At 50.4% G+C, this 14,753-nt stretch overlaps 1 protein-coding gene across 6 annotated transcripts in view; it reads right to left on the bottom strand.

Moving 5' to 3' along the window:
- The window catches only part of LOC126426863 (zinc finger protein 729-like), a 119,308-nt gene that overhangs the window by 82,550 nt on the left and 22,005 nt on the right, over positions 1-14,753 (bottom strand). For 5 of the 6 annotated variants that reach the window (XM_050088892.1, XM_050088895.1, XM_050088897.1 and 2 more), the window contains 2 exons: positions 12,134-12,226; positions 11,130-11,210 (listed from right to left, as the gene is read on the bottom strand). In XM_050088892.1, coding sequence (XP_049944849.1) covers positions 11,130-11,210; positions 12,134-12,226 — 174 coding nt within the window. Of the gene's footprint in view, positions 1-11,129; positions 11,211-12,133; positions 12,227-14,753 lie in introns of those variants that run through there. The other variant, XM_050088896.1, reaches the window with a different exon arrangement.

Here is a 14,753-nt window from a genome sequence, read left to right as displayed (position 1 = left end):
GAACTACGAGAGGCCGCGACTTGCACGCGGAAGGTACGATACGACAGAAAATTGCGGATAAAGATCGGCAGAGGGCCCCGAAGACCCCATACATGAAGAGTAGATAGGATGTGACGGCGCCATGTCGTATCGTACGCCTTCCGCATGTCGAAAAAGACAGCGACCAGGTGCTGACGGCGGGCAAAGGCAGTACGGATGACCAACTCCAGGCTCACCAGCTTGTCGGCGGCGGAGCGGCCTTTACGGAACCCATCCTGAGATGGAGCCAAAAGGCCCCGTGACTCCAGTACCCAGTTCAACCGCCGGCTCACCATCCGTTCAAACAACTTGCAAAGAACATTGGTGAGGCTAATGGGATGGTAGCTGTCCACTTCCAAAGGGTTCTTCGCAGGTTTCAGAATGGGGATAACAATACTTTCCCGCCATTGCGACGGAAACTCACCCTCGACCCAAATGCGGTTGTAAAGGTCGAGGAGGCATTGCGTGCAGTCCACTGAAAGGTGTCTCAGCTTCTGACAGTGGATGCGATCTGGCCCAGGAGCAGTATCAGGGCAAGCGGCAAGGGCACTGCGAAATTCCCACTCACTGAATAAAGCACTGTAGGATTCAGAATGGTGGATACGAAAAGAAAGGCTCCGACGTTCCATCCACTCTTTAATGGAGCGGAAGGCCAGTGGGTAATTGGAAGAAGCGGAACTAAGAGCAAAATGCTCTGCCAAGCTGTTGGCAATTTCGTCAAAGTCTGTACAAACTGCTCCATTCAGTGAGAGCGCAGGGATTCTGACAGGGGTCCGATAGCCGTAGAGGCGGCGGATCTTGGCCCAGACCTGCGATGGAGAGACATGCAGGCCAATGGCGGACACATACCGCTCCCAGCACTCCTGCTTGCTTTGGCGGATAAGGCGGCGGGCCCGCGCACGCAGCTGTTTGAAGGTGATGAGTTGTTCAATGCAGGAATGTAGGGATGTCGCTTGTGACACTGTAGCACCCGACGGCGATCTTTAATCGCCTCAGCGATCTCAGGCGACCACCAAGGCACAGTCTGCCGCCGAGGGGTCCCAGAAGAACTGGGAATGGCTGATTCGGCGGCAGTAACGATGCTGTTGGTGTCTGAGTGAACCACCGCATCAATGTCGTCACTAGAGAAAGGCTCAATAGCGGCAGTGGAGGAGAACAAGTCCCAGTCAACCTTATTCATAGCCCACCTGCAAGGGCGCAGAGAAGACTGACGCTGTGGCAGTGACAGAAAGATTGGAAAGTGGTCACTACCACACAGGTCGTCATGCACTCTCCATTGGACAGACGGTAAGAGGCTAGGGCTGCAGATCGAAAGGTCGATGGCGGAGTATGTGCCATTCGCCGCGCTAAAGTGTATGGAGGAACCATAATTTAAAAGAGAAAGATCGAGCTGTGCTAATAAATGCTCAATGGTGGCGCCTCGACCTGTCGCCACTGACCACCCCACAGAGGGTTATGGGCGTTGAAGTCGCCCAGTAACAAGAAAGGTGGCGGCAATTGGGCTATCAGAGCAGCCAGAACATGCTGCGCGACAGCACCATCCGGTGGAAGGTAAAGACTGCAGACGGTAACAGCCTGTGGCGTCCACACCCGAACAGCGACAGCCTCTAAAGCTGTTGGTATAGGTACAAACTCGCTGTGAAGACAGTTAAGGACATATATGCAGACGCCACCAGACACCCTTTCATAAGCTGCCAGGTTCTTATAATAACCCCAATAGCCATGGAGGGTGGGGGTTTGCATTGCTGGAAACCAAGTTTCCTGAATAGCAATGCAGAAGAAAGGGTGAAGGCTAATAAGTTGTCTGAGCTCAGCTAGATGGTGGAAGAAACCGCTGCAGTTCCACTGGAGAATGATATTGTCCATAGCTGAGAAAGGCGTGAAGGGACTGGGGAGGCAGATTACGCCTCCTGGGCCCCTGCTGCTACTGAGTCACCACCTGTACAACAGCCGTCCATTGCGTCCGAGTGACTGGCGAGATCCAGGTCCTCAGCGGACGCCAGAATCTCCACCTCATCTTCGGACGCAGAGTTAGAAGGTGGCGGTGGGACAGGTGCCACCGCAATGTCAGGATGCTTGGGAGCCTTTTTCTTGGACTGCTTTGCGCGCTGTGCCTTCGGTGGTTCTGGCTGGGAGGGCCTCACTGGGTCAGTCTCAGGGACTGAAGATGACCATGACGCCCTACGACCAGCGACCGTTGGTTGTTTGAGATACTTGCTGGTGTCTGCTTTGGCACTGGGCAAAGCCTGGGATGGGAGGGCCCCAAGGGACCCCTTCCGGGCAAGAGGCGCCGAAAAAGGCTCACGCTTCTCCAGCTGGGAAGGGGAAACAGATGTCCCCGATGGTTGGGGTGGTGTTGCTCCTGAAGTAGATGGATCAGGAGCAACAGGGAGTGAAGTGCTCCCCACAACCAAGGGGGCCGATGAATTCTGACAGAGCTGAGGTCGAACTGTAGGTGACGACACGGTAGAGGTTCGAACTGGTGTTGCAGCAGCGGCATAGGTGGATGTCATGGTCACAGGATGGTTTTTTTTTTTGGTGGGGTTTAAGGGCGCTCAACTACGGAGGTCATTAGCGCCCAGTCACAAGTGTTAGAGCACATGGAATCTAGTAAAACTCAAGGGGAGGGGGGACACCAGGAAGTCCGTACAAAGATGCAGATAAAATAAGTAAAAAAGTTAGATGTCTTTGGACAAGCCAGTCACAGGTATAAAACGCAGAACACGAGCAGCTGCTCGAGCGTCATCAGCTAAAATATCCGGTAAAGTAGATGGCAGGGACAGGACAACACGAGATTGACTAAAGCGGGGACACGACAATAAAACATGGCGCACTGTTAATGCTTGACCACAAGGGCACTGCGGGGCTGGGTCACCGGAGAGCAGGTAGCGATGGCTAAACCGGCAATGCCCAATCCGCAACCTGGTCAGAAGGACCTCTTCTCACCGAGACGGTCGGGAGGAGGTCGTCCAAGCAGTTGGGAGTGGTTTTACTGCCCGCAGCTTGTTTCCTTGGAGGGATGACCAAGCATCCCACCACAACCACAGAAGCCTCTTACAAACAACCCCACGAACGTCAGATGACGGGACACAATGGGAGGCTGGCTGAGGCAGGAGGACTGCAGCCTTGGCTGCAGCATCAGCAGCCTCATTCCCAGGCACTCCTACATGTCCGGGAACCCACAGAAAGCTGACAAGAGAACCATTATCAGCGAAAGAATGGAGGGACTGCTGGATCCGTTGTACCAAGGGATGGACCGGATAGGGAGCTCCAAGGCTCTGAAGAGCACTGAGTGAATCAGAGCAGAGTACATACGATGAATGGCGGTGGAGGCGGGCATACTGAACGGTCTGATGGAGAGCAAAAAGCTCGGCCGTAAAGCTGGAACATTGGTCGAGGAGCCGGTATTTAAAGGTGACGGCCCCAACGACAAAGGCACAGCCGACACCATCTTCAGTTTTGGAGCCATCGGTGTAAATAAAGGTGTGACCGGCAAGTTGAGCACGAAGTTCGACAAACCGTGAGCAATACACTGCAGCCGGAGTACCCTCCTTCGGGAGTGAGCTGAGGTCGAAATAAATATGAACCGGAGCCTGGAGCCCAGGTGGTGTCGGGCTCTCACCCTCTCTGAAAGTGGTAGGGAGGGCAAAATCCAATTGTCGAAGCAGGCGACAGAAGCGGACTCCATGGGCAGCAGGGCAGACACATACAACCCGTACTGACGGTCGAGAGAATCGGAGAAGAAGGACTGATAAGAGGGGTGGTCGGGCATTGACAACAGCCAGCAGGCATACCGACACAGCAGTACGTCGCGTCGGTAGGTCAATGGTAATTCAGCAGCTTCAGCATAAAGACTCTCGACGGGACTAGTGTAGAAGGCTCCTGTCGCAAGACGTAACCCCGATGGTGGATGGAGTTGAGATGGCGTAAGAGGGATGGCCGAGCAGACGAGTAGACGAAGCTCCCATAATCCAGCTTCGATCGGACTATGGACCGATACAAGCGAAGCAGGACAGTGCGATCCGCTCCCCAAGATGAACCACTAAGAACTTGGAGGACATTAAGGGAACGTGTACAACGGGCCGCCAAATAAGAGACGTGCGGAGACCAATAAAGTTTCCTGTCCAATGTGAGCCCTAGAAACCTAGTTGTTTCCACGAATGGGAGAACAACGGGACTGATGGCGGAAGGAACGCTTTATATCGCCAAAAGTTGATACAAACTGTCTTCTCTTCAGAGAACCGGAAGCCATTTGCCACGCTCCATGAGTATAGGCTGTCTAGACAACGCTGAAGGCAGCGCTGCAGGAGGCATGTTCTCCAGGCACAGCAGTAGGCGACCGCGTAGGCCCCACCTGTGCATAGTGCGGAGGATACCTCCTCTCCAACAGGTATCATAAGCCTTCTCCAAATCGAAGAACACGGATACCGTTTGGCGCCTTTGCAAAACGTTGTTCATGATGAATGTCGACAAGGTCACAAGGGGGTCAACAGCGGAGCGGCGGCGACGAAAGCCGCATTGAACATTGGTAAGTAGCCGTCGAGATTCAAGAATCCAAACTAACCGAGCGTTAACCATGCGCTCCATCACCTTACATACACAGCTTGTAAGAGAAATGGGGCGGTAACTAGAAGGAAGGTGTCTATCCTTCCCGGGTTTGGGTATAGGAACAACGACGGCGTCACGCCAACGCATGGGGACCTGACCTTCGATCCAGACGCGATTGTAGGTACAAAGAAGGAAGCTTTTGCCCGCCGGAGAAAGGTGTGCCACCATCTGAACGTGAATTACATCTGGCCCCAGAGCAGAGGACTCGGACAGTGCAAGCGCACGTTCGAGTTCCCGCATAGTAAAGGGGGCATTATAAGTTTCCAGATTCAGCGAGTGGAAGGAAGGTCGCCGAGCCTCTTCTGCCTCTTTCCTGGGAAGGAAGGCTGGGTGGTAATGGGCGGAGCTTGAAACCTCCGCGAAAAAGCGGCCGAAGGCGTTGGAGACAGCCACAGGATCAACAAGGACCTCATTACCTGAGGTAGGATGGCGGCGAATGGTGCGTAAAGAACGTCATCGAGAACGGATAGCGTCTCTACAAGCCTCATTCCACCAGGGGACGGAAACGCGACGTGAAGAAGAGGTAGTATGAGGAATGGAAAGTTCGGCAGCATTGATGATAACAGCCGTGAGGTATTCGACCTGACTGTCACAACTGAGAAAATCATGGTCCGGAAAGGTCGCCAGGGAGGAGTAAAGTCCCCAGTCAGCTTTCGGTATGTTCCAGCTCGAAGGATGTGGGGATGGGGTGTGGTGCAGGAGACGAACGACACAGGGGAAGTGGTCGCTCGAATAGGTGTCAGAAAGGACATACCACTCAAACCGACGGGCAAGAGTGGTACAACAGATCGAAAGGTCCAAGTGGGAGTAGGTATGAGTAGAGTCCGAGGGGAAAGTCGGGGCGCCAGTATTGAGGCAGACGAGACTGAGATGGTTGAAGACATCCGCCAAGAGGGAGCCTCGTTGACAGGATGCAGGAGAGCCCCAAAGGGGATGATGGGCATTGAAGTCGCCAAACAATAAAAACGGCGGAGGAAGCTGAACAATCAGGTGCATCATGTCAGCCAGACTAACTGCGGATGACGATGGAGTGTAGATGGTACAAACTGAAGAAATAAAAGCAGAAAGAGTTAATACGGACAGCTATTGCTTGGAGTGGGGTGGTCAATGGGATGGGATGGTGATAGACATCATCCCGAACGAGCAACATGACCCCACCATGAGCTGGGATACCGTCCACAGGGGTGAGGTCATACCGCTCCGAGGTATAGTGGGTAAAGGCAATACGGTCAGTTGGGCACAACTTGGTTTCCTGGAGACCAAGGACAAGCGGACAGTGCAGGCGGAGGAGCAGTTGTAATTCCACCCGATTAGATCGAATACCTCTTATGTTCCAATGTAACAAGGCCATCGCTAGTCAAAAAAAAAAAAAAAAGGGGGAACGAGACGGGGGAAGAGCTGGTCACCTCGACGGCCGCGGAGGGCCAGGTTTCGAGGGAACAACGCTACAACCGGTGGGAGGCGGATCCTGTTCCATCGAGTCGTCGCCAGCTGCGGCCGCTGTCCCGGGTTGCGAAGGAGGGGCAGCATCAGTTGCCGACGAGAGGCCAGCTGAGCGCCTGGTAGCAGAGCGTCCCGGCGAAACCGAGGACAGCCGGGAGCAGCGACTCACGGATGGAGCATCTGACGAAACGCACCGGGGTGGAGAGGTGGATAGAGACTTCTTCTTGGAGGCCTTCTTGGAAGTCCGAGGAGGCACAGGGATGGTGGGCTGGACCCGAAGAAGGTCCTCACGCACGGGGTCCATTTTGGAACGGCGGACCTCGGAAGCCGGGGTCCGGAACGTTTCGTCGATGGACGCCTGAGAAGAGGATCCCTTCTCAGGTGGTGGGGGGGGGGGAGGAGGAGGTAGGGTGGCCCCTGGGGCAGAGGGGGCGGGGGCCGCGGGGGAGGAGGATTTGGAAGGGAGGGATTTGGGAGGCGGAGGCGTAGACCCTGGATTGGGGGAGGAGGTGGAGGGGGGACAGGATAGGGGTGAGGATACTGTGGAAGGAGTGGACACGACTGAGGCAAACGAAGTGGTCAACGTCACGGGATGGAGGCGGTCATACTTCTTCCTGGCCTCAGAATAAGAGAGACGATCCAAAGTTTTGAGTTCTTGAATCTTCTTCTCCTTCTGATACGCGGGGCAGTCTAAGGATCTAGGCGAGTGCATGCCAGGACAATTAACGCACCGAGGTGGTGGGGTGCATCTATGTTCCTCATGAAGAGGATGTCCACAATCGCCACAAAGGGGCTCAGCCTCACACTGTGACGACATGTGCCCAAAGCGCAAACACCGAAAACAGTGCATAGGAGGCGGGACGTAAGGTCACACATCGCACCGGTAGCACATCACCTTTACCTTCTCTGGGAGAACATCCCCCTTGAAGGCAAGGATAAAGGCCCCGGTGTCGATGCGATGGTCTTTGGGGCCGCGCTGGACCCAGCGGACGAAATGCACGCCTCGGCGGTCCAGGTTGGCCCTGAGCTCCTCATCAGATTGCAGCAGGAGGTCCCGATGAAAAATAACACCCTGTGTCCTATTCAGTGCCAGATGTGGGACAATGGACACTGGGATGTCCCCTAGTCGGTCGCATGTCTGGAGTGCCACCGACTGTGTGGCGGAGGTGGTCTTTATAAGAACGGACCCCGAACACATTTTGCTGAGAGCCTCGATTTCCCCGAAGATGTCCTCGATGTGCTGAACAACGAACATGGGCTTGGAGGTGGCGAACGTCCCCCCATTGGTCCGAAAACAGACCAAATAGCGGGGGAAGTACTTCACTCCAAGCCGGCGGGCCTGTCCTTCCTCCCAGGGAGTGGCCAAGGGGGAAAGGGCAGGAGAACCACCAGAACCAGAGACAGTACTTTTCTTTTTGAAAGACTCGGCCGCAGAGCGACCTGATACATGTTGACGTTTCATCTGCGCCGCCCCGATACCACCCACTCCGACCAGAGGCTCTCCCCACGGGCACCACCCAGCCTCAGCAAGGGCCACCTGGCAGGATGACCGTTGCTGGGAGTCCTGATGCCCCAAGGAGATGGGCATCTACTCCTTGGCCGACGTGGGGAGGGTGCAGCTCAGGTATTGGCAGTATGATCCCTGTGTTGTCAGGGGGCTACAACCTAGAGGGTACATGACGACCCCACCACAACGAGCTGGCTACCGTGCTGGATTTCAGGTGCCATGGAAAGTCCATCATGATCGTAGGTGCAGATGGGGACGCACTATGGGCGTAACTTTTACAACCCATCAGGCGTTTAGGCCCAATTTGTTGAATTGTGGGTATGGTTACAACGCCGTTACAATGCTGAGTGCCAAGGTCTTAGTGCACGGAGGACCAGTGATACACCACGTAAGGTGTCCTTCCCCAAAAGGCTCGTACTTCTGTAGCATTTGGAAAAATGGAGGTCAAACCCCGAGGGGGACCATTACATGGAAGGCTGAAACGGTTGAAACTCCTTTTAGTCGCCTCTTACAACAGGCAGGAATACCTCGGGCCTATTCTTACCCCGGACCCACAGGGGGAGGGCACAGGATGTAGCCGCTTATATTTCCGCCTTGCCTCGGTGTAGGTCAGGCGGTCCAGGGTCTTATATTCCATTATCTTCCTTTCCTTCTGGAAGATCCTACAGTCCGGTGAGCAGGGGGAATGGGGTTCTCCACAGTTAACACAGATGGGAGGCGGAGCACATGGAGTATTGGGATGCGAAGGACGTCCACAATCTTGACATGTGATGCCGGAAGTACAGCGAGATGACATGTGCCCGAACTTCCAGCATTTAAAACACCGCATCGGAGGAGGGATATATGCTAACACATCACAACGGTAAACCATCGCCTTGACCTTTTCGGGTAAAACATCACCTTCGAAGGCCAAGATGAAGGCACCGGTGGCTACCTGATTATCCCTCGGACCCCGATGCATGCGCCAGACAAAGTGAACACCTTGTCGTTCCAGGTTGGCACGTAGTTCATCATCGGACTGCAGAAGAAGATCCCTGTGGAAAATAATACCCTGGACCATGTTGAGACTCTTATGCGGCATGATGCATCCCCCAACTTGTCACGATTGAGCAACCTCCGTGACTGGGCAGAGGATGCTGTTTTGATGAGTACTGAACCATTGCGCATTTTGGACAAGCCCTCCACCTCCCCGAACTAGTCCTCTAAATGCTCCACAAAAAACTGGGACTTGGTTGACATAAACGATTCCCCATCAACTCGCGTACACACGAGGTACCGGGCTGAATATTCTCCACTGCCTTCTTTAGCCATACGTTCCTCCCATGGAGTGGCCAGGGAGGGAAATGATCTTGGTTTGTATTCCTTGCCGTCGAGGTTAGACCTCGATCGCTTAGAGACTGCTGGTGGAGACCCACCAGCGAGAGATGATGTACCACGCTTCATTGCGGGTCATCCAACCTGATGCCACCCACTCCAAAAAGGGGCTCTCCCCATGGGCACCACCCAGCCACAGCAAAGACCACCTGGCAGGATGGCCTTTGCCGGGAGTCCCGATGCCCCAGAGGGATAGGCATCTACTCCTCGGCATACGTGGGGAAATAGCAGCTCAGGCATCAGCAGTGCGATCCCTGTGTAGTCAGGGGGCTACCACCAAGAGGGTACATGACGACCCCACCACAACGGACTGGCTACCGTGCTGGATGTCGGGTGTCGAAATATCCATGCACATCACGAGGGCAAAGATGGAAGTGCACAATGGAGGGAATGTATGCTATCCGGAACACACTCCAGCGGATGTGGCCGGAAGCTCAATTGAAATCCAACTCCATCACAATATCGGGTGTGCCAGATCTTAGGGCAAGATGGATTGAAGATGCATCACGTAAGGTGTCCTTCCCCAAATGGTACGCACTAACGGAAAAATCTGGAAAGGAAGTGGTCAAACCCCTTTGGGGACCATCATATTAAAGGCCGAAACAGATGAGACTCCTTTTAGTTGCCTCTCACGACAGGCAGGAATACCGCGGGCCTATTCTAACCCCCGAACCCGCAGGGGGAATTTTCAAAGTAACAAGTGGGGTACAACATCAGTGATTTCAGTGCCAACCACATGACATGGTATTCCAGACCACACAATCAGCAACACACTGTTCTTCACACTTGCTATGGGAGCAGCACTCCATGCAGTGGACACTATCCCTGAACCTCTGTCCCTGGTGCCATGGAGACATCTTGTTTGACCTGTGATCTCTTGGGCTGCATATGAAGGCCAGTATGGCCTTTTGTATTTTCATGGTAAGTGGTCACCAACTACAATCCAGCCGCTTTGACAACTACAGCTATGCCCTAGGACACCCTACAGATCACTGTTTTAACCAAACTCCTCATATGCAGATCCCTGACTACTATGTGCAGCATTCTCATTTCTGTAAAACCCTTCTTGTGGAACAACACTACTACTGTTTCACTTACTGTCCTTTCTACCTGTGATGCCAATCCATCCCTTTCATTTGTTTAAAATGGCATAACATGAGTCCCTGTGACATTTAACTCTTGGCCTGTTAGCTGTGAATCAGCTACACTCCTTTATATACTCTCTGAGCTGTCCCTAGCATGATAGTTTGGATCCTAGACCTGTATGCTTGTATAATCACCACACATTGCAGTGTCTGAAGAAGCTAACATTTCAGTGCCTGAAAAATCCTTTTAAACTTCAGGAAGTTTGTTTATGAACAATCAGATCAAGAGTGAGCCAGTACCTAACCTTCGCAAATGTGTGTTGAATGTTCCCCAATATTTGTCTAATTTCGTTCTTGTGATGTGTTTATCAATGTGAGCTTCTCCTTCCCGTAGCAAGGTCATAAAGCATATTTAAAAAAATAATCTTTCTTCTTCAGATCTGCCAGGACTTGCATGGTGAGCCCATACATGGCTTCAGCTATGTACAATCATTCACTAAAAGCTATAAGAGTTTTTCTATTAATGAAAATTTTATAAGTAATAGAACAGGTACCACAGAAGCTGCCACAATATGTACAGGTTGTGGCCAACATATCGGGGCTGATCTAGAACCCACAAATTTCATCTCTGTTTTTCAAATCCCAAAAAAAATTTAGGGCAAAGTCAAGAATAACTATTATTCACACAAAAGATAAGAACAGCCAGTGTTATTTTGAATTCTATTATCAGAAGTTGTTGAAAGTAGGAATATTTCTCAAATTATCTACACTATTAGAACTTACACTTCATCTAAATGTGAATTTCGCGATCATCACAGACAACCATTATACAATGTAGTTGATAACAACAAGGGCTACTGAGAACAGGATTATACCAGCCACTAGTCCCCTTCCACTACTATTTAAAACAGTCAGAATGTAAGAGGTGATATGAAAGTCAAGTGCAGGAGTACAAGAATACTCTACAATTACGAACATCAACAAATTCCAGAGAACTGACAATCTGTGACAATTCCACTGCAATGCATCTTTTACTCTACACACTTAACAAAAGACTTGAATACATGCAATATATCAGAGACGTAAATACTTACAGTATTCTCAGTTATATTTAATTCAGAATCCTCCTTGATAAAATCAGTGGACAAAGATATTCCCAATGGATCTTCAACAGACTGAAAGAAGAACACAATCTGTGAATTATAACTGCTTGCTATCTTCTGTGTGTATATGACAGCTCTCAATATTCTTTTCTCATTAGTATCATCCAACTTTGAAGAGATTCTTATCAATTGGGAAGAGAGTGTGTCAGAATGCATTCATATCAGTTCTATTGCCCCTGATTTTGCTATCAGCCATTGTGCAGTACTTATTTGGCATACTTTCACTTTCTATTCCTGTCACATAATCCACTCTGATTTCAGAGGCACTATGGCCTACTCTATCGGATGGTTGTACTCCCATATACAAATTTGATATATGTGTGTGGCAACATTTCAAAATTAAACTCAGATAATATAAAGATGCAAATAATCTTCCAACAGTAAACCCATAAACAAGAGGAATTTTTGGTCATTAATCAAATGAATGTGGCATTCCACACATTATCATCAAAATTACCCAAATTTAATGTTATTTACACAGCTTCTTGCCATATCACCATGTATTTTCAGTGCCTGCTCTTTAGGGAACAATGCAAATTTATGTCATGTGTACCGGAGGAAAATCATAAGGAATTCCACAGCACAATTTCAGTAATGATGTAAATACTACAGTGAATAGTGACTGGGAACTCTAGAATATACACCCATCACATGTCATAGTTCCACATATGTTACAGCACTGACACAGAGGTGTAACAAGATTAACAATTACTTCCAAGAGGAAGTCTTCCTTGCTCCGTTTACACCAAATATGTACTTAAGGCATTCATTACATAGAATCACAATAAAAAATTAATGCAACAGTAATGGTTCATAAAGATATGCTTGTTACAAGTGCTGTTAAAATACTATTGGTAATACCCTACAAATAACACATCTAACTAGAGTTTCTTACTACACTTCCTGCACAATACAGTGCTTGTGTGAAAACTTACATTATGCTCAGATCCAGAAGCATGGCGTTTCAGTTCAGGGTCTTGCTTTACGCAAACACTAGGGTCGCCAGCCTTTAATGGGTCTTCAAGAAACTGAAAAACAAAGAAAGTGACGTATCAGGGCATCTGTCTCTTGTTCCTACATGGCACTGTCATACAGGGGGAGAGAGGAGGACGAGACCGGGCGGTGGTGGTGGGGAGGGCGGAACGGGAGACAGGGCCTGGGGGCGGGGAGTGGGGGCGGGAAACAGGGTGTGGAGGGGGTGGGAGACAGGGTGTGGGGGTGGGGGAGGGGTAGTGGGGAGGGTAGTGGGAGATAGGGCGTGAGGGGGGGGTAGTGGGAGATGGGGCGTGGGACGGGGGGGGGCTTATGTGAGACGGGGTGAGGGGCGGGGGGGTAGTGGTAGACGGGACGGGGAGACGGGGCGTGTAGGGGAGGGCGAGGCGGGGCGTAGTGGCGGGGGCGGGGAGGCGGGGCGTGGTGGCGGGGTCGGGGAGGTGGGGCGTGGTGGTGGGGAGGCGGGTCATGGGGGCGGGAGGCGTGGCGGGGGGGCAGGGAGGGGGGCAGCGGGGCAGGGCTGGGGGTGCAGCGAGACAGGGCAGGATCAAAATGCTGTCTGTCCCCTTGGACATGTCCAAAAGAACAGACAACACATGCATATTTGACATTCTGAGATTAGATATGAATAAAAATTTATTTTGCAGCGATAGTGATTCCTTCCATTTATGTTTAACCAAAAATATGTAACTTTACCTCGGGCTAACTTTCATGACCTTCTTTAGTCAACAATCCCTGCTCCTTGAATGTAGCATTATTGAGCAGCCAAATTCTGCCTGAAATAACACCCATAGCCCTCAAAATCAATTAGCATGTATGCATTAGGTTACCGTTACTTGAAACAAAGGTGAAGCCCGTACATTATTTGACTGCTAACAATACCCTGATTTAATCAGGGTTGTTTCAGAATCAAGTTACATATGAAGGGCTTATTTCAATAGTGGTACAAGTCCATTTTTGTTCATCTTGAGATACAGAGTCCTAAAGTTAAATGAGTGCTGCAAAATCTGCAGTTGAGATACCACTAATATATTCAAGCATATGGGTTCTTGCTAGACACGAACCTTTCTTTCTCTTTGTTTGGATCATTAATTTCAGAAGCATTATAAGCAGATAAGTGGAAGTAATGGACTTGTACCACTATTGAAATAAGCCCTTCATATGTAGCTCTCTCTCTCTCTCTCTCTGTCTGTCTCTCTCTCTCTCTCTCTCTCGTTTTATGATTACATTCCTTCCATGCTTTTGTAGTAAAGAGGTGTAATCCCATATTTTAGTAACTTTAAAGTGTATTCATGGTCTGTTGCACAGATCTTAATTCTTTTGAATGAAAAGCTACACAGTGCAATAATGCATTAGCCTCCACTGGTGAAACATCAGAACAATAGCAAGCTACATATATAGCTTTCTCTGTGTGTTTTACTGTTAATTCTTGAATAGTAGTACTGGAATGGATATAATGTGTGCACACTATGTGCAGATGGAGGAGCTGGCCTCAGTTCACCAACAGCTGAAGATGCGTTTTGCCATGTTCAGCAGCATTCAGGCTGCTGCCTATTGTAGTAGTGGGGGCCGAGAATCTGGCTCATCACATAGGATGCCTAAGGTGTCACCTATTTTGCCCACTGGCTCTGTTGTCAAGACACCTTGTGGTGTACCCAATGTGGCTGAGTTGTGCTCCCCAAATGGTGAGGGATGGGTCGTAACAGTTTGCACTGTTTGAGGCAGAGAGTGATGTGGAGGCTGCCTCACCCATTGACCCTGTGAGTGGACTGGCAGGTGTTCATCCATCAGGGTCCAGACAGGCCCAAGTGGAGAGAAGTTTTCTAGTTTATCAGGACCTCCAACGTCAAACGCATTATGGAGCTCCTTAGGGAAATGGCATCCAGACTGGAAATGAATCCTATGTGTACTGAATATGTCTGCCATGGAGCCTCATCTGAGATGTGGAAAATGTCCTGCCTGTGGCTACGAAACACACAGGGTGTGGCTGTCTACAAGTTGTGGCTGATGTTGGTGCCAATGATACCCATCGTTTGGGTTCTGAGGCCACCTTCAGTTTATATTGAGAGGTAGCAGAAATGGCGAAGAGCCCTTGTGTCACACATGAGTGCATGCAGCGCACACAGTTTGTATCAGCATTCCCAGAATTGATTCAAGTCCTTTGGTTTGGCGTGAGTGGAGGGTCTCAACCAAAGGCTTCATCGATTCTCTGACTGCCCAAACTGCAGACTGCTGGAAATGCGTTATGAGGTGGAGAATTGTAGAAATACTTGATGGGTCAGTGGTGCACTACACAAAGCAAGCGTTTTTTGGGCTAGGCAGTTATTTGAGGTCCTCTGATGAATGCACGCTAGTCAGACTGCATACAAAGTAAAGACCATACTACCATCAACATGTTAACAGTAAATTCTTGATGTATTTGTAGTTCCTAAATGTAATGCCCTCCAAGAAAGCTGTTATGTTCAAAATACATTTGGACCAAAGCTGACTGAAACATTGATCAGAAACCCTTGAAATATTTAGCAAGCCATGGAATGTACACTGAAGAGACAGATGACACAC

Source organism: Schistocerca serialis, chromosome 11 (assembly GCF_023864345.2).
Source record: "Schistocerca serialis cubense isolate TAMUIC-IGC-003099 chromosome 11, iqSchSeri2.2, whole genome shotgun sequence".
Lineage (NCBI taxonomy): Eukaryota > Metazoa > Arthropoda > Insecta > Orthoptera > Acrididae > Schistocerca > Schistocerca serialis.
This window is presented reverse-complemented; position numbering and strand designations above follow the sequence as displayed.